Genomic DNA, 19,812 nt, shown 5'->3' with positions numbered 1-19,812 from the left:
ACATGTGCACATTTTCTGCACATGGATAATTCATCAGGAATCAGGAAACATTTATTACCAAAATATGTAGGAATTATATAAATATATATAGATATGTAGGAATTTGTAGACTTGGCAGTCTCCTCTAAAGTCAAAGATAGATAATCAAAGATGACTTGGCCCTTGATCTTATCATGCAAACCTTCACTATTAGACCGCCATCATCTTTACATGTCACCTGCATCAAAATGTAAATGTCAAAATATTGCTGCATTTATATAGTGATCCTTTACGAAATTACTGCAAATTAATCTTAGCTCTGTTTTTTTTTCATTTAGCCTTTTTCCATATCACCACAAAGAATGTTTTCCCTTCCCTAAGAGTCCTGCAGCTGTGATACCCCCACACCCCCCCCTACTAATTAGGAAGTAATAGTTCCATTCAACAGAGACACACTCAGTTAAAATTTCAAAAGTTCAATGTAATCAGGACAACTTGCAATAAATTACAATGCATCTTGGTAATATCAGATCAAAGACATTACATTACAAAGACATTAAATGACACCATTGATAAATATACATTGATAAATATTCAAATGATCACACTCAGTGGCAGATACATTTTTCTTTTCACGGTTTAGTCGAAATTAGTTGTCCGTAAAATTCTTTGTAAATCATACGTTTAAATATAGGACTATTGCATTTCTGATCATTTACTATTTTCAATAGTTATAGTGAGATTCAACTCAGTAGGTGCATTAAATTACACAAAACAATGCCTTGTGTCACATAACTCAACAGAGAAAGAGAATGTTTCAGTGATAGATAACGACATCAGTCCCAGCAGCTCATCCCCCAGCAGTAGATTGTAACCAAAGTGTGCTTCGTTTTGAATACTGTGCCGGCAGGGAAATCTTGTGGTTGGCTGGCAGGTCCATTCAAAGTCATATACCAAGACCATAACACGTTTTAGTTTTTTACTATTGCTCTCAATATGTCCGCACAAACTGTAGGTAACCATAGAAACAGCACTTTTTGCTTTGAGAAGATACACTTACTATGGGTTAATGATTACTGACCGGCAAACATGGACACGTAGCCATGGTATAAGCATGGTGATACACTCAGAGACGTCCATACATCTGCGTAAAAGCAGCTGTCGCTGTTTTTCTTATCTAAATACTAGGTCAAGCAGTCTACTCTGATCCAGCCTTTACTCAGCTTGAGGAGAAGGAAAGACCAAACTTGAAATCTAGGTTATGAACCGTCAGGCATTAAGCCAGAAGTGAGCAAAACCCAGTGACTCCGCAGAGTACGCGCTGACCTGCTTTGCTTTCCTTCATCGAAAAACATCACATCACTGCATGTTATTCAGGCCAAACATTCTGCTGACTGGAACTGAAATCTACAGGTTTCTGCATGTTGTGTGTTCGTATTTATGTACATGGATATATATCAATATTTATTTTTTATTTTTAATGTAACCATGGCAGCAGTTTTTCAAGTGATGATAAGTCAGTGGTAATCACTGGAACAGAGCTGCACAGGTGAATGTCCCGGTGATGTGTGTACTGTCATTATCTCTCCCAAGCTGTGCGCACTCAGAAGCCCTGTATATGGCAGTAGGCCTCCAAGCTCGCGAAAAGGATGTAGAGGAACCAGAGTCCGAAGAGGAACAGCGAAGTGAGGATTTTGGAGATCCGAGGCCCGCCAAGTTCTCCGCCTATGGACGGCCTCCGGCGCAGCATCAGCAACCCCATGGCGAAGAAGGCAAAGATGGTGAAGAGTGTGACGGAGAAGGCCAGCGAGCCAGGGTCAACGCGGAAGACTTTACCTTTGACTTGCCAATATATGGCAGCAATGGACCAGGCCACCCCAATGCCCAAAAACACATTGACCGCGTTGCTTCCTGTCACGTTCCCCACACACGCATCCGCATACTGGTCCTGAGTGGCGGCCACTTTACTCGCAAAGGTATCTGGGAAAATATGAAGTTAACAAATATTTAAATAGTTTAATCCAACACACCATCCCTTCAGGGCAAAGCTTTTGGAATACTTCATTCAGGTAAAAAAACAAACTCCCTACAGCGTACCAGGAAGCGAAGTCCCCAGTGCTACAAAGACGACAGCGGTGACGGTGTCCCTCAAGCCGACGGTGCAGCCAAAATGGGAAGCTAGGTCTCCAATAATGGCTGTTAAGAAACCAATGACAGAGATCGACACTATGAAGCACGCCCAGCCGTTCCAGTACTCTGTGGGTGGGACACAGGCAAACAGAATCTTCCAGAAAACGCACAATATGTGCATGAAATAGTCGAAGCAGCTGGGCATTCGCTGCTCCTGTCCCTCGTCCTCATCTCCGTCACCTGTTCGAGGGAAACACAGTAGTGATCAATCAAACAAAGCTCATTTTCAAAATAACTTAATTCCAAGGAATAGTTTACTATTTTGAACGGAGCAGAGACTTAGTCATGCACATCACTGCCTGTGAAGCTACCACTTCTCATTTTACTCAGTTTTTGATTTAAAAGCTGCGAATTTCATGATTTGATAAAACAATTCTTAGGGAAGAAACAAACAAGTGAACTACTAACCCGCACTGACGGTGACCGCGCCAATGAACTGCTCCCTCCACGAGTGAGTGCCAAGCACCACAGCCAGATTAGTGTCCCGCAGGAGTTTGTCCACTGTGCTCTGTAACAACACATGAAGTCATGTGACAGAAGCAGTTATAGCTCATATTATCACACAAGAGCACCTCGCTCAACAGGATGTTTTTACCCATTTCAATTAAAATAGAATATTATCTGCAGGAGTTAACAGCAGGAGAGAAAGGTCAATATTAACTCGTTTCATGGGCGAGATCCAAAACAAAAATGGCATGTTTAGGTAAGCATGCCCATGAAACCACTGGCTTCCCTGTTCTGCTACAGAATCTGAATTTATTTCACAAATAACCCAGGAAATCACACACAGCACACATGAACCTACACACATCTAAAATCATGATGTATGTAAACCTGAAGGAAGTCGAAAAAGGAGAAAGGGTATATGAGTATAAGATGCTTTGTAATCAGTAGAGTATAATGAGAGTTTAAGGAGACGCGTAGACAGGTCCTATCAGTCCCATCACACACAGAATGCTGGCACAAACAGTACCTGGTCTAGAACTCCATTGGGAGTCTGGTGAGTAAAGGGTTGTGAGTTAGTTAATGCACTACAACACAGGTACCTAAACAAGAACAGCCCCCTGAGGCACTTTGTTAAAGGTTTGAAAAGAAATGACACTCAAATTATGAATGTTTGTATGTTAATCTAACTCCTATGGCAGATAGTGACCGTGTCATAATAGGCATCATAATATGTCAAAAGCCTTAAAGCTGCATATGTTCCCTTCGATTTTCTTTTTAAAAACCCAGTGAGCTCATGATGCATATTTCCAAATGGACCTAATCTGATAACATCTTTGCCCTTTGTTTTCATTGTTATATTCATCAGAGGTTGTCAGTTGATTGTACTCGTAATGCCGCTTTTAGTCACTCACACACCTTAAACTCACAGGACTCCTCTATGATGACCTCCAGCCTGCTGTGCTCCCCTAGAAGAGGTTTGCCCATCTCTGAAATCCTTCGGGCCTCCTCTTCCTCAGGGGTGGGGTTGCCTGTCGACAAACACAGACGTTTGAAACCCTGTGAGTGTAGTGGCCATGTGTCTGATTTAATAACTGCAAATAAATGGCTCCAACAATGTGAATTTAATGTTTATCTACTATGTAATTTGCAAGACCACACACAAACATAAGAAACTAAACTTCAGCCAAGCACTCAAGTGCCCACACCTGAAGACAAAAAAGAACCATCAGCACTGCACACATTTAAAGGCGCTCTGTGTAGCATTTTGGGGAAATCTTGCATTTATAATTGGATGTTTTTTGTTGAAACGGGATGATGAGGAGGCCAAGGGGACTTTGTTTGGCCTCACAGCTTTCTGTGGCTACTGGTTATATCTTGTTGTTGTTCCGGCGCTGGTCCTCTCTGACATCCACATCTACCTTCATCATTATCAGAAGTCACATTACTATTGCTGACAACAGTACTGATGTTATACTACTATATCCACTGTTGTTCTAATTAGTTGATATTTAAATCATTATTCTCATCTCAATGATGTAGTTTATGATCCAATTCACTTGGAAGAACACAGTAACTTGACTCTGGACTAAGGCATCCAATGCCCTAGACAGATTTAACATTTTACAATAATGTCTTTGTGTTTAAAAATGCTCCAGAGTGCACCTTTAAAACTCAAATCTGCACCCAAACTCTCTTACCCTGGTTAAGCAGCAGTGCTGTGAACAAAATCAGACAGTGGTTCAATACAACACTCTTCTTAGGCATGTAGAGAGACTTGAGGCAATCTAAAATAAAACTATTATTCTCTGTTGAGCGGGTCACAGTGCACAGTGCACCCTCACGGTGCACATCATGATATGAATGATTGTGCATTACAATCAGTTTGGTCCGTTGACATCGACTAACAAGCACATATCCAGTTCCTCTTTGACACATTGTCAGTGTAACGGGCCACCAAAGGTCACTAAATTCATAATTGGCTGCGGTGGCTGTTCTAAAGGGAAACAGAGACTCCAGTGAATGGCGGCCTGTAATCTTCAGTTACTGACTGTGACGCATGCCGCCGGCGTTCAGGCGCCTGTGTTGCTGTTGTTTCGGTGCCAGATCTTTGCCATCTACTGTGTGTGAGCAAACTATTGTTTAACACAGCGGTACACCATTATCGTAGCCATGGAAACAGTGACAGCATTAAAAGGATGAAACACTCACCAGAGAGTCCTCGCTTGAGCCATTTGGGGTCCTCAAGCACAATGAAGAAGTTCTCCTGCTTCTCGTACTCCTCCACATTTATGATGCGCACCTGTAAGATCTGACTGTACACACGTAAGCACACACACACACATGTTTTTTTAAACACCAAATACTAGAAACCATAAGGCGTACACATAAAAGTTTAAAAAAAAATCCCCATCTTAAACTGTTACCCTCAGACCTAAATCAAAATCGTAAATTGAAGTGATCTAAATAATGAATGGGAATTTAAATAATTCAGCCTTGAACATAACATGAAGCACTTTTGTTCCTCAGTGTTACAAAGCAATAGCACTAAACTAAATGACTCATAACTGCCGCATCTATTGATGGGCCTTTGAGTCTTTCACTAAACACACATGAGTGCAAACAGCTTATATAACCTGAAATTTTAATGGGAAAAGGATCCGTCAGCTTGCACGGTGTGACTAGAGGTTCCCACACCTGAGTGCGGGGGGGCAGGATTATCTTTAGCCATCAAGTTCAATGTGTCCCCTACCATTATGTCAGGGGTGCATCCCCCCCTATCCTTGATTATTGTCACATACATTTGTCTATTATTTGGGAACCCTTTAGATAAATAATATTCCAAATGACCTCTATGTTAAACACCATACTTAAACACTATACTTGCTCCTATGGCTTATGTCCCACTCACTACCTCTGGTTGCAGGCTGCGCCTCACCTGGTCTGTTCATTGGTGAACTGCAGCTCCCCCCCGGCATGCTCGTAGTCCACCCCGGCCTTGGCGCTGCCGTCCTCTGTGTGGTACGGCAAGGCGACGGTGCCCCTGGAGCCCGAGTTCCTCACTACGGGGACCGACAGTGTACCGGTGCTCTCGCTCACTCGCAGCACGCGCTGCCCGAAGGTGAAGATGCCGGCGTGATCGTCGTCCAAGATGGTGACCGTGGTGACCAGTGGCTCCACCAGTCGACCTTTCGGCGGGGTTCCCGTCCCCTCGGTCGCCCCCTCCTCAAGCCGCAGGTTCTGAAGACGCACAAAAAAATGCTCATCCTCCTCAAAGATGTCGTCATCCAGGATACCCACCTGCAGAGCATATGGATGTAAGCACATGACAGTTGGAATGATTAATACATTACAACATACGTAACTTTCACAGTTACCATTCCGCAGACACATCCAAGCCAATTAGCTGACCAATTGTGTAATGTTTGTATTATATTTATTCATATAGTTAAATGCTCACCTGGATCTCTTTGCGGCTCTCCCCTGGCTTGAACACCAGGGTCCCCTCCTTGCCTTCATAGTCGGTCCCAGCATTTGCAGAGCCATTCTCTGTACAATAGTCCACATAGAAAGTGCTCTGGCCTGTGCCCCCATCAAGGATCACCCCGAGGCTTAGGGAGCCGCAGTTTTCCATGCACTGGTACTGCGCGCTTTCGAAACAAATGTGCGAGCAGGTGGCTTTGTCGGCCTCTTGGCCTGCTGAGCGCCGCGCGTGCTCCACAGCGTGTTTCCTTAGTATGTTTCCGGCGCCAATCATCAAGCGCGTTGCCTGGACCCGATAGAAGGCGCGGCTCTTCTTCTGGTGGACCAGGGCAGAGTAGTTTGCCATCTCAATCAGCTGGTCCAGGTCTTTGTCCGGGTGTTTCTCCTTCAGGTCTTTTAGGATGCGAACCACCTATACGGCAAGAGGAAACCTTTTTAGATATAAATCTGGCACAAATGAAAATAACATGTATTAAAAATGGTATGGTGGGATTCAACAGCAAAGTATAGGCATTTTATTCCACAAAACCTTTATGAAATCTAACACTACATACGTAAGTGTAAATATGTTGACTAGTACAAACTACAGGCAGGGACGTGCAGGAGAAGCATATGTAGGTCTCACCTCATCTTTGCTCTGGTCCAGTTCACCGCCCGTCTGCACAGAGACCGTCACACTGCAGGGGGTCCCAGGGCACGCGGCGCCCTCCGACAACTTTCCGTCCATGATGACGTCAATGCCTTTGGGTGCAAGGTCCCCTTCCATTTCCACCACGATGCCGTGCCTCTTGTCGGCGCGGTAACGCTTGTGCATATACTTGTAGAAGAGCATGCGACGATCAGCGATCCAAGCCAAGATCACGCACACCGGAAAATAAAGCAGCGTCACTGCAGCCTCCCACACCTGGCCATGCAGTTAATGTGAATGTTAGAGGATTCACACACTTGATTTATTAGAAACACGTGTGTATATAGTTGTGAGAAACATACCTCTACAATACCAGGTGAAATGACAGCCAATATGAGGTAGAGCCAGATGTAGGCAAAAATACTCCAGAAAGCCGTAATGAAGAATACTCGCAGGTGTTTGATCTTGCGAGACTCTCCGTTAGGGATCACCCACACACACAGACCGATGATCACAAACATGTTAAAGGCGGCGCTGCCCACTATGGTGCCCGGGCCAAGCTCCCCTGCGTTAAACTCGTGGCCAACAACCTGGAGGGGCAAAAAAAAAAGACAAAGCCACATAGATCAATATAAAATAACCGTCTGGATTCTGCACCTACGGGGTCACATGTGCTCATCGCGGCTCCACCTGGGCATAGGTCAAAGACGCTATATGCTAACTACGAGTATTTCCTGGAGCTCCGACAAGCGCTTTGACAAGCGATGTATGTACCATCCTACGGACTATTAAATGGTGTGATACGTTAACAGTATCACCTGTGTGTGAAATTGTGTATATACTCTGTTAGTGGACCCTCTCCAATACCTCGCCCATGCAACAGATGCATGGTATGAGGACCCTGACTAAAAGTGAAAGGGTTGCAAGTGGTGTGTTGAGTTCTCATTTTATTCACATATTTATAAACTTAACTTACACAACTGTAAGTTATATACTTTTGTGTCGCTCCGAGTGACAAAATTTCATATGATCTCATCAATGAGTATACAGCACAGCAACAACAGGTCTAAACATGAAAGGTTAAAGGAATATGGTAAGGTTTATACCTCAATAACAGACAGCAGGATCTCAGGCGCCGAGGAGCCCAGGGCCATAAGCGTGAGGTTGGACACCGTCTCGTTCCAGATTCTCACCGTGGTTACCGTGGTTTCACCGTTGGGTTTGGTGATGGTCACCTCTTTCTCCTGCAAGCGAAGATGTCAAAAATGAATATATACAGTAAAATGAATCCATATTAGGCAGTTTGGAGAATGTTGAAGATTTATTAAGTAGTTTTTGTCAAAGTATGCAAGCTATGTGCTCCATATCCGATACGAATGTAGTCCAATATAATCGCATTGAATAGCTCAAGATTCTTTGGGAAATGCAAGACAGGGAAAATGTATTTGTTTAGCACATTTCAACAACAAGGCAATTCAAAGTGCTTCACATAAAACTATTAAAACCAATTTAAAATTAATTATAATATTAGAGAAATGAAAACAAAAAACAAGAATAAAAGTTGCAGGGCATATTATATTATTTATTTAAACGCAACAGCAAAGAGAAGGCCTCTTCAGTATTAAATCTAAGAAGCTGAGAGTCTCAGCAGACCTGCAGCATTCTGGGAGTTTGTTTCAGAAATGTGGAGCAGAAAAACAGAAGATGCTCCACCATGTTTGGTGTACAGACTCTGGGAACAAATTCATATATTTTTCAGATGATAATAGGCTGATTTTGTAATTGTCTTTATTCTATGGCTCTTCAGATTGGGGTCTGAATCCATAACTGCACTTAATTTGGGGTTTTTAACATCAGCGATGGAAGCTGACTTTCAATCCTTTGTCCTTGGACACAAAATAAATCACTTCAGTTTTGTCTTTGTTTGTTTGAAGAAAATGAGTCCAGTCACATTCAGAGAGTAGAATCGGACCAAATAATATTTCTCTACATTCAACAAAGTAAGGAGGCAACAGCAAAATTGCGTGTTACTTAGGAGCATCTGTATTGAATCTACTACCAACATGCAGTTTATTAATACCTGAGAGGTGATGACTTCTATGGATGCCATGAAGCGGTCTGCGATGATGGACACACCCAGGAAGATGTACATGAGACAGAGGAAGTAGATAAGCGCTCTGCCCGCCTGCTCTCCGACTGGAGGGTCCAGAGGCAACCACACCGGCAGCAGGATGCCGGGTCTGCACACCACGGCGCCTGGACAGGTCCGCTTGCCGGACCCCGTGGTGTTACCGGAGGACTGGGGTTCCTCGGGGGTGGATGCTCGCTGCAGGACCTGCGGTGTGATGGAGGTGCAGGGCTGGGCAAGGAGGAGGAAGGCGTGGAGCAGGAACAGCAGCGGGGAGAGGTGAACCGGCAGATGTCCCATGATAGCCCTGAGTTAGGAGGGGCCTGTGTGGGAGGAGTCACCGGCTGGGTAAGACGACTCTCCTGGGGGGAACCGAGGAAACACACATTATTATGGGAAAGAAAAGGGCTGTGCATCTAAAGAAGGTCTACATGTTGTAACGGGGTCAGGGTGCAAAAAGAATTCCAAAACTTATTTACAGTACAAATAGACATGATCACTCCTGATCAGTTGTGACAAGGAGGAAGGAATCCACTATCAGGACCAGAAATGATTACGCTTGTAACCACGGTTTGTCTGTCAATCGGTGCGTCGATCCAACGCTCAAATATTTTTACAACTACCGGATGGGTTGATTGCCAAGAGTTTTGGTCCAGTCCAACGTTTTTCTCCTCCTGTGTAACATACACCAAAGACATTTGACAATGATTGGTGCTGTAAAACATCTCTCCTACATAAAGCAAGGTGTCTTCCTCCTGTCAGACTGACATTTAAACCAGATGCAAAGTGTGGTGAGTCATTTGAGGATAAAATCTGCATCATTGATAGTAAAAAACATAGGATGATCATCCTATGTAATACCAAGTGAGTGATGATGCTGGATAATACACACAGCCATGCATACTGTTTCAGCAACGTCATTAACAAGGAAGCAGGTTGCTTTGTTTTGTTTTTTTACCATAGCCACCAACTCATGGCGTGTTTTTAGCAATTAAAAGTAAACTGACCCAGCAGCGTAATCTTAACAGTGTATCAAAATGACCCCTGAGAAACTAGAACCAGGTTGTTAAGCGGTTCACCTTCCATGGTTACCATCACTGAACTCTGCTGGTGACAATGATTAAGCCTAGTTTTTGGGCTCATGCAATTTTTTTTCTCTGTGAGAATTTGAAAACAAATTTGGGAATATTCTACTGCACCAAGCATACACCTATTACATTAATTACATATCGTTTATAACTACTTGCCTTTGTTTATTTTAATTTATGACATTACCGATTAGGCTAATTCTAACCTTTCCCTGTCCTGCTTGACACCCAGTAGGTTAGATGAATAAGCCTTATGTGTGCCACTACAACTTATTTATTGGCTATTTCGGGTCATATTCATAGCAGTGTTGCCTGGTATTGTGTGATTCATTAGTTTTAACTCATTTCAAACTATGATACTCTCTTGACTGCGTCTGTGTCACTCAAAAAAAGTGCAATCTTGCTTTTGAACATTTTTAGAGCATCTGTATTGCACATCTTAGATACAGGCTTAATAGTATGTATTAATATGTTAAGCATGCACATCAGCGTAGGAGGCGTGTGTTATTGGCAGCAGGGAGTTTAAAGCATGTGAGGATGTACGGGTGTGAGTGGGGCAGAAAGCTTTCAGTCCTCCCTCCACTCCCCCTGCACAGGTGACACTGTGCTATTGCCCAGCATGAGTTGAAAACAGATACAGGGGTGCTGCATCTTTGATGCTCCCTGAGCTCTGCCAGCTCATTATGGAGTTGTGATTCAGAAACACAGCCCAAAGGGCCCGCCGCATCGCATTTCACTTTCCAAAGGCCTGCTATGGTTACCTCGACCTCAGACAGAGGGCCACCTTACACAAACAAGTACTGGTAGTTGTGTGTGTGTGTGTGTGTGTGTGTGTGTGTGTGTGTGTGTGTGCAATCTCCCCAAAAATAACTTTCTCAACAATAGCACACAAGCTACAGAGGCAGGGAGACTAGTGATTCTATCAAATCGTCCTTATATCACACCTTCACATGGAACAAGCAGCATGCACTCAATACATAGAAGTTACAAGTACCCAAAACACGAAAGGAAATGCACCACTACCACAAGTATCCTGTACTGTTGCCAGTACTGTTGTGGGGACTTCTAGCCCAAAAAGTAGATATTGTGTTCGAGGTACCTGCAAAAAGCAGCTGAGCTTCACAGGGTAATATATGAGTGCCTGATGATCCAGGGCGGGGGCGATGCTGGATGCATTATTGATTTATGCATTTACCTAAATATAGACTTTTACGCCAAGCAGCTGTTTATTGTACATTCTTTGGGAGAGGAGTTGATCAGCCACACATTAAGCGAATACTTCTTAAGAGATTCATTTAGTAAATAAGATTGCCCTAATCGAAATGGATTAGAGCTTCTGTGACCCCGATTCAGGAGGAGCTGATTTTGAACCACGAGGATACATGTTCATGTTCAAGTTGGCAATGGCGTATTAGTTCACGGTCCTCTTTCAAGCCTCTCGTATGCCTTGGAGAAGGGGGTCCTGGGGTGTCGACGGGTCTGCGTTCTCCTTGTCCTCTGAGCGCAGGGTGAGCCGGCTGACAGCTCATCTCGCCTTACTGCTTCTTACACGCCCACTAGCCATCAGCACCAGTGGTAAGTGATTGTTTGGGGTTATTTTACATGGGCAGGAGTGCCACATTAAAAAGGGGAGTTAGCACCCTAATCAGTTTATTCCCTGCACCCCGACTGGTGGGGTACTGTCAGGTGACCGAGGCTCTGTATCACAAGCAGAAAGGGTGCAAGGGACAGACAGATATGATTTACTAAAGCCTCGATGATGGGAAATACATTGCAAAAAACACTAGAGCTTTAACTACACACATGGCTTAGTATGGCCAGTATGCAATGTAGCCTAAACTGCAAGGCTATGTCAGATAAGCGGATGGAGTTCTGTTTAGACCAGGTCCAGGGTTCCCTGGTTCACTGATTATTCATCCATTACAACCAAGCTGGTCTCAAATAGTGAGGAAAGTTATAGGCTTCATTGTCTTTATAGTGCCGGATCACAACAGAATTTAAGGTGACCCTTCCCATAGAACCCTAGTTCTGTTATTAAACAAACAAAACATCTTAAGGTATGTATGTCTTATTATTTTATGACGACATGTCATTTCTGTTCCTACATGGTTCCGTCCCAATGCGCACACACAAACACACAGACGCATGCGCACACAATCGGGAAAGACTGATCTTCATCACCCACCTACCTGTACCATTGGTTAAATCAGCGAAAATACGCGTTATACGTGTGTGTAAGATTTGTGTGTTTTATGCAAAAAAAAACAAAGGACTTTGGTTCAATTTGAGGTGTGTATGTGCATTCAGATACAGGGACCTGAAACATGTGTTAACACGCGCACACACACACGCAACGTCGTTCTCCATCAGAAACAGGAATAAACTGCAGCTTGATCATTGATAAATATCCTCTTTCTAGCATGTAAGCTATATGAACAGGTAATGACCACCATGTGCCAGTTTCACAGAGAGCCCACCCAGGCCGGTGTTCCCGCCTCAACTTGAACTCTGTGGCAGCGAGTAAAGGCAACATCCAATAATCACTCTCCTTTAAGTTGTAACCTTCTGAATGCACCTGGCTCTTTATCCACTAATCAGTCCACTGTGTAACAGCTAGGGGGCTCAAGTGGTGGGCTGTTTTAACTGAATACAAATGCATGCAGGTGGATGAGAGCAGCGTCCAAACCAAAACAACGAGGTGAAGGATGCCAAAAGAGCACGCAGAGTCGATTGTAGCAGCTTCGACCTTCAGTTCTCTTTCATTTCTTTTAAAGTTAACGGCAAATTATTTTTTGCTGCAGAGATAGACAATAACGTGATGCTTTTAATCATAGGCCTTATCAAATATGCATTTGTAAGCAGTACTGCCATGTACAGCATCATGTACTTATCAGTATAAAAAGGTTTGATGATCATATCTGGTGTGTCAAGGAGGTACGGCTCATAGCTACAGTCTTGGTGTGATCAAAATAGTCTGATCAAATTATTTGAAGAAATACATTTGTTTTACCTTGTCGTCTGCTGGATTTTTAGCTGCAAGCAATTCTCTCTTTGATTTTGATAAATACTGTAGAAAACTCATCCCCTACTGCAAAATAAGGCCTGTTCAAGTTACACAAAGACACAAATCAAGGCAATTAGATGGTCCTCCGTTTGCTGTTCAATTAAAGAAAGGAAGGAGATCCACCCCTAAATAAGTAACATAGGCCCATCGCAGTGAGCCAAAGCCTATCAATGAACACCGATGGATCCGAGTGTAAGACAATCCCACTGGGATACGGACGCACAGATAGACCGACGGACAGATCCAAGCTAAACCACTAACGAGGCATTAGAGGTATCTCGTGGAGGCTGAATTGTGAAGGTGGTTCTCACGTTTTACCACCCAATGCTGGATTGTGTTAACATCACCGGATGTCACACTGTTGAACCAGAGGAGGATCAATATCAGCCTTTCTCAAATGAACACTTTGAAGTTTCTACGCATATTACGGACTAAATACTAAACAAACAGTGGGTATTACATTACATGTCATTTAGCTGACGACCATAGAGATACAAACTCAGAAGAATAAGAAACAAGAAAGTGTCATTTCATCAATGGGTATGTGAAGTAGAGCATGGTTTGTTAAAGAGTTATCAAGTTAACTGTTTTTCCACAGAGCTGTTCCTGCAAATGTTTGAACAAGTTACATTAGTCACTGGGATTGAATTTGAAATACACTTAAGATTCTGAAAGAGGGAAAGAGTCCTTCCGGAGGGTCTTCACATCAGATTACACATTTAACGCGAGATGGCTTCACTTTCCATGACGGTGTTATTCAAGTCATCAGAAAGGTTGGACGACTCCCCTGCTACAACTACAGTAACCATACAAACAGGTTTGATGGAATGCCTTAATCTATGCAGTGCTGCCGGTTCCCTTCATACCAACATTTCTGCAGTGTTAAAGTCCCAACGAGCAGCAGTTCAGAATCCCTGGGCCTCGCTCTACTGGTGGAACACAAATATTTGGTATATGAAAAACTCAACCCTGATTACATTAATTCTAGACACTTTTGGCAAACGGGTGCTTGCAAGTCATGTATTCATTTGTACGTTCATGTTTGGCTTGTGTTTATATTCAATATAAATACAAAGTGTCCGGCTCCAGAGACATTTGCAAATCTCTCTCAGTGCCTCGCCGTTTTTTTGTGCTGCGTGGAGTCATTCGGTACCGAGACAAGCTGTCACTACCAGTTTCATTCTGTTATTCTCAAGGAAACTCTACTTTGAAAAAAGCATTGATGCTTTCATTTTGCATTTAGATCAGTAAAAGGCACTTAGCACTTAGTTAAAAATTTAGAACACCCTACAAAATAACACAGTCGTTTTCAGTGACTTCTCTGATCTAGACATCAAAAATACAGGTATTATTTGACAATAGATGCATATTTAGTTAAATGAATACCTCCACTACCTTAGTACTTACTTTTTCATTTTCAGGTGTTTTTATAAATTCTTTTGCACAATATGAAGCATCTCAATCCTGTACTTTTACAATGCTGTAAACAATTTGTTTGTATCACTGTATAAACACTGTGGCTCAAAACTACATCCCTTATTGTCATGTCATATCACCATGCTATAATATTAGAGTTAGATTTCAGGTGAAGCATTAATAAGGTACTGGGAGATTTTAAAAGAGGCCCCTTGGGAAATTGGAGTAAGTTAGGGAGTTTTCCGTTCCTCATATTGTCTAATCACTTCGACTCTCCGGTAAACAGTCCATTGGACGTCTCCAAACCATTTTCAGCTCTTGTTTCCCTCCTTGTGTAATTCTGCCTCCACTTTCTTTTCCCTATGGTTTCACCAGTTGCGCAACCCCGGGCTGTGCTCACTATAAGGGAAACAGAAAGGCTGCATGGGACCGGAAGGTGAAGCGGACAGGAAAGTGTCCGGTAGATAAATAGCTGACAGCCAGTAGACAGCAGCTCCTGGGGTTTCCATCACCTGAGACGCCATGCCCCGGCCTCTGGCCGCCCTGTTACCCTAGAAGGAACAGCCTTTTCTAATTCAGCTGCAACCAAGACAGGTGCAACGGACTATTCAATATTTAGGGTAGAGTCAGAAAAACAGTATGTACATCTGGCTTCCATAATGCTACTAACTAACTGTACAAATAGTGCTAGTCCGAACCAGGACTGTTGACCCCTGTAAGCAATCACTAATCTTTGAAATGAAGTTATCCGCCCATGTGACTTATTAAAGCAAAAATCACTACTTATTACCCGGTCTAAGGTAACATATTGTTCATCAGATAATGGTGGAGTGACCTGAATATTGATGAGAAAAAACCACCAACTACACTTTCCGTTAGAAAGCCTTTTCTGGGGCCTGTTATTCTTCTCAGCAACCGCTTGGAATTCAGGGCACCAATCGGGTTTGGACCAAAAAAATATGCAGAGGCAGCCGGCGAGCCTGAACTACACAATAGACCAGGGGGTCTGTGAAAACAAAACAGATCCCCCGAGCACTGATTCTCCTCTCACTCAGACACACACACATTCCCAGTGAGGCAACTGCTAACAACATGTACCGCCAGCTTTACAATCATTACAGCCAGAAAGGAAACACATCTGAGACTGACAGTTAAAGACATCATTGCTCAGGTCCTATTAGATGTTGTCAAGAGCTTTCGCCCTCCATAAGTCATTCTAGTAGCATACATCAATAACAAAGTGAGGTGCAGTAAACTAATTCGCTCAGGGTAAGAGAGACCCATGCATAGGTCTTGTCTTCCCTCACGTGGATGAAAAAGCTTTAATCAGGAGAGTCGAATCAGGAGAGAAACACAAGGTGTTGCCTTTTATCCTGTTGCACCTGCCTGTTTGCAATGATGCAGCATTGGTTTACTCAAGCCATGACATAGGAGGGGGGGGGGGGGGCGTCAGCCAAGTTTTAGCAGTGGACTGCCTGGATTTAGCGTGTAAACCCCCGACCCATACTGCCGTCATTGTGGTTAGACACCACCTACAAATAGACAAATACTGTAAAAATACATAGAAATAGGGTTTCAACCAACAAACCTTTACTATGTATAAATATGCAGATTATATTCATGATTGGGGAATGTTTCTTTTTTTTGCTTAAAAAGTGAAGAGTAAAGTTTTTTTTATTTGCTGCTGATGAAATGTAGATGAATAAAGGAATCATCATTTGGCAATATAATTAATATAAACAAAATCAATTCTGTGTATAATCTTAATTTGTTGTAATATTCTTTTGCTATTTTAAAAACGATGTGACTATCTTCTCAAACATAGTTTCTAGTGTTGTGTTATTTTCCTGTTTCCTGCACTTCTGGAATGACATAGAGTTCATCAAGACCCATTATTAAATAACTAAACATAAATGTCAGATTTTTTCATAACATATCAAGTGTATCAACAAATCGATGAAATCGATAAAACCGATTATTAAAAGGGTTGGCAACGGATTTTATTATCGATTCGTTGTGTTGCGCGATTATTACGTCACTCCGAGTTGAAGAGATGCGCGTGGAGCAAAAAAAGAGAAAAGAGAAGATCTGAGCCGACGGAGAGGAATCGGCAGCCAGTTGTGGTGCGTCACATGAAAGCAACACCCTGTCGGGATCTCAATGTTGGTAAGAAGCCTCCAGCAGCTGATCTGCTGCTGCTGCTGTTTACTCGTCATCCAGCTGATCAAGCTAGCGTTAGCTCGCTAATAACACCCGTAAAGTAGTTAACAAGACTAAAGACACTTTTTTATTTACTCGCCTTTTTTGGACCATTCATTTTTCAATCTGTTGTCTTGTATATATTTCTTGCTTCATCCCATTTAGGTTATAGTTGACAAATATATTTGTATGTGTTGTACCTTTTAATGCTGTCATGTACGGTAGTCTAGTGCGCTTGGGCACATACTGTGGGTTATACGGTAGTTGATGTCATGCCAGTAAAGGGAGACACGTGGTGATCCATTAAACCAGCGCGGCTACTAAGAAGCCTCTAACGCATTCATTCACAAATGCCATTTTAAATTGATCTCATAGCACTTCGTAATTATAATTTTTACATTTTTATTTTTTTATCATTTTTAGCTGTATTTAGATGTGGTGTATATATATATATATATATACATTTAATTAAGCACTACAATGATGGTAATAATTTAATGAATGAGCGTCAAGTGAACATGGAGGTGTGTTTTGGAGTGTGTGCGTCTGTCAGTGTAGTATAATATAGTATAGTTCTGACGTTAAAACAAATCCTGTTCAATTTTCTGATTTGTATTTTTCTTTATTTTTTTTAAAACGACAGGCTAGTGGACTGCTGGACGTGTGCAGCCACGCAACTAAACTCAATTATGCTTTGAGTTAAATGTCAGCTCCGAAGTTCATCCCTCATCAGGGACGAAAGAGCAACAATAAAACATTCATCAATGAGATCTTCAGTGTAAAGCATGTTATGTGCACAATGTCAATGGTCACTTTGGAAAAGGATGAATTAGGTTTAGCTGCATTGCAAGTAGAGAGGGTGGCAGAACATGCTGCTACTAATAACTAAACCACCCGCTGGTGCAGCTTTAAGCAAGTTGAGGTCTTTCCTGCTGCTGCAGGGAGATGAAGCATTACAGAATCAACATTAGTTTAAAAAAATTGTGTTATTTAATTTTCCAGGGGTGAATGTACAAATGTAAACACTACAGGGTAAAAGTTGGTTAAATTAAGTCCCAAACTTGTTTTAACCATGTGGTATTTATAAAATTCCACTGAAGTTTAGAATACTTTTACATGTTAATGTACGACAGGGTTGCACAAAGAAATTAAGATTGTAATCCCAATTTGCTACATAGAAAAAGAGAATAACAACAAAAACTGCATTACATGGAGGAAGAAAGATGAGGCATCGAGTCTGACAGATTATCATTGCTGTGGATGGAAAATACAACTGGATATTTTTCTTTTACTAATTACTTCGGATAATAGATACGATTCATTGAGAAAAGAAAAGATAATGTTGTCATCTCGGGGGTTTAAGTCATTGAGAACGTTAAAGACTAAGCAATTTTAATGAAGGGCACATGATAAGAATGGGTTGTTTACCCTTTTAACATCAATCAAAACTAGGGACAGTTGGCGAGGGCGTAGCCTTCAGCAGCCCCCCAAAAGGCCAGTTTATCCGCCCTGTCCTCCCCGTCCCCCTTCGGATCAATTACCTTCTGCTTTTATGGCGCAACTCCGCCGGAGCCTGGCATCACTTCTGGAAGTCTTGAAACACGCGCCGGGTAAAACTATCCGCGTGTCGACACGCCGGTGAATCCTCACGAGTGAACTTTCCCGTTAACTCACGGTGCAGTTAGTGAACTACCGACTGTGATGCTGCGCAACCGCGCCTGGAAGGATGACGTGTTGCGTTCACTGCCTACTCTGAATTTAAAGCTTCGGAGCACATGGCGAAGTGATGGATGTTGTTGGGGTTTATTGATACCTGATGTTCCTTATTGATTTACGTGGGCATGTGCTTGTGTCTGCATTATATGCTATACTGCTTGGTGGCTCTTTTAGATATAGGCTGCATACATATCCATCTATTATTATCAATCAACCAAGATGTATTTTTCGATATAACCTTCATTGCACAATATGACACAATGTAGCGTTGGGTTTTGCGGTTAAACAGTTAATAAAGTCGGTCAGAAATCTGATTCTAAATGTTTTAATTATATAATATATAACATATGTATTCACTCTCTTTCTTATTCTCTGTGGTTGCCGCCTACTATACTAGTGTTGTGTGGTTTCTGACATTTGTGAAATTGTACATTTCCAACTGTTCCAACACAATAAAAATGAATGAATAAATAACAAAAGCCACCTTAATGCCAGATGTATCCCAAAAAGCATTGGGTCAAGTCTGTTAAGATATAGGATACCTCTTCTTCACACAGTCAGTTTATGAAAGAGCTGTTTAGAGCAGGCTGGGCGTCCTGCATGGGGGAGGTGTTGTCCATCATGGAGGATATTTGGGGGAGGTGTTGTCCATCATGGAGGATATTTGGGGGAGGTGTTGTCCATCATGGAGGATATTTGGGTGAGATGTTGTCCATCATGGAGGATGTTTTAGTCATCATCCCCCTGTCTCCCACCTCTTCCACCATATCCAGAGGACATCTCAGCACACTGCTGGCCTTCTTAAAAGTGTATTCAGTCTCTTCCTGTCAGCTGCTCCATAGAAAATGACTGATGCCTGATGACTGATTTGAAGAAAGTCCTCATGAGTGCTCCTTGCTCTCCATAAAAACCTTGGTCTACTAAGCAGATTCTGCTGTGGCCTTTTTTACAAAGTGCATTTGGGTGATCTGTCCTGTCCAGTTTATTGTTTAAATGAACACCAAGGTATGTATACATTTTTGCAATCTCAATGTCTGTTTCCTGGATGTTTACTGGTTCTGGAGGAGAGTGTTTGCTCCAGCAGAAGTCCACCACCAAATGTCACCAATTCTATATCATCTTAGTGTTAGCCTGTCTACCTGTTCACAAACTTTCTTGTCATTTCAGATCCTGCTTTTACATCCCATCAGCATTCATTGTCATCTTTTTTTTGGCATGCTCTCCAGCGTTACCCTGTCAATCCTGATCTGCCGGTTCTGACCCTGTCTATTTTTCTACCTTTAGTTATCAGCCTGACCCTCATCAGATTTGTTTTCTCTGTGGACTGAAATCCCGGTTTTGACTCTACCTGAACTTAGTATACCTAACTATACATGTAATATGTCTACGTGTGGAGTATTTGCGTTCAAGTACGTAGGTGCTTCTAAAATGTTCCGTCAGAGGTTGCCATGGAGATCTAAGAGGCCATGCACAATAT

General features: G+C 42.5%; 1 protein-coding gene across 1 annotated transcript; it reads right to left on the bottom strand.

Moving 5' to 3' along the window:
* Positions 1-479: 479 nt before the first annotated feature.
* Positions 480-18,293, bottom strand: slc8a2a (solute carrier family 8 member 2a). The gene is made up of 12 exons (XM_062558232.1): positions 18,161-18,293; positions 8,805-9,214; positions 7,831-7,968; positions 7,087-7,314; positions 6,722-7,000; positions 6,074-6,508; positions 5,552-5,913; positions 4,825-4,928; positions 3,532-3,644; positions 2,578-2,677; positions 2,077-2,349; positions 480-1,959 (listed from the first exon to the last, which is right to left on the bottom strand). The coding sequence occupies exons 2-12, from the start codon at positions 9,150-9,152 to the stop codon at positions 1,583-1,585; spliced, it is 2,757 nt and encodes a 918-aa protein (XP_062414216.1). The 5' UTR covers positions 9,153-9,214; positions 18,161-18,293; the 3' UTR covers positions 480-1,582.
* Positions 18,294-19,812: the final 1,519 nt, after the last annotated feature.

Source organism: Pungitius pungitius, chromosome 16 (genome assembly GCF_949316345.1).
Source record: "Pungitius pungitius chromosome 16, fPunPun2.1, whole genome shotgun sequence".
In the NCBI taxonomy this organism is placed as follows: domain Eukaryota; kingdom Metazoa; phylum Chordata; class Actinopteri; order Perciformes; family Gasterosteidae; genus Pungitius; species Pungitius pungitius.
The sequence above is the reverse complement of the archived record's forward strand: the minus strand, read 5'-3'. Positions and strand labels throughout refer to the sequence as shown.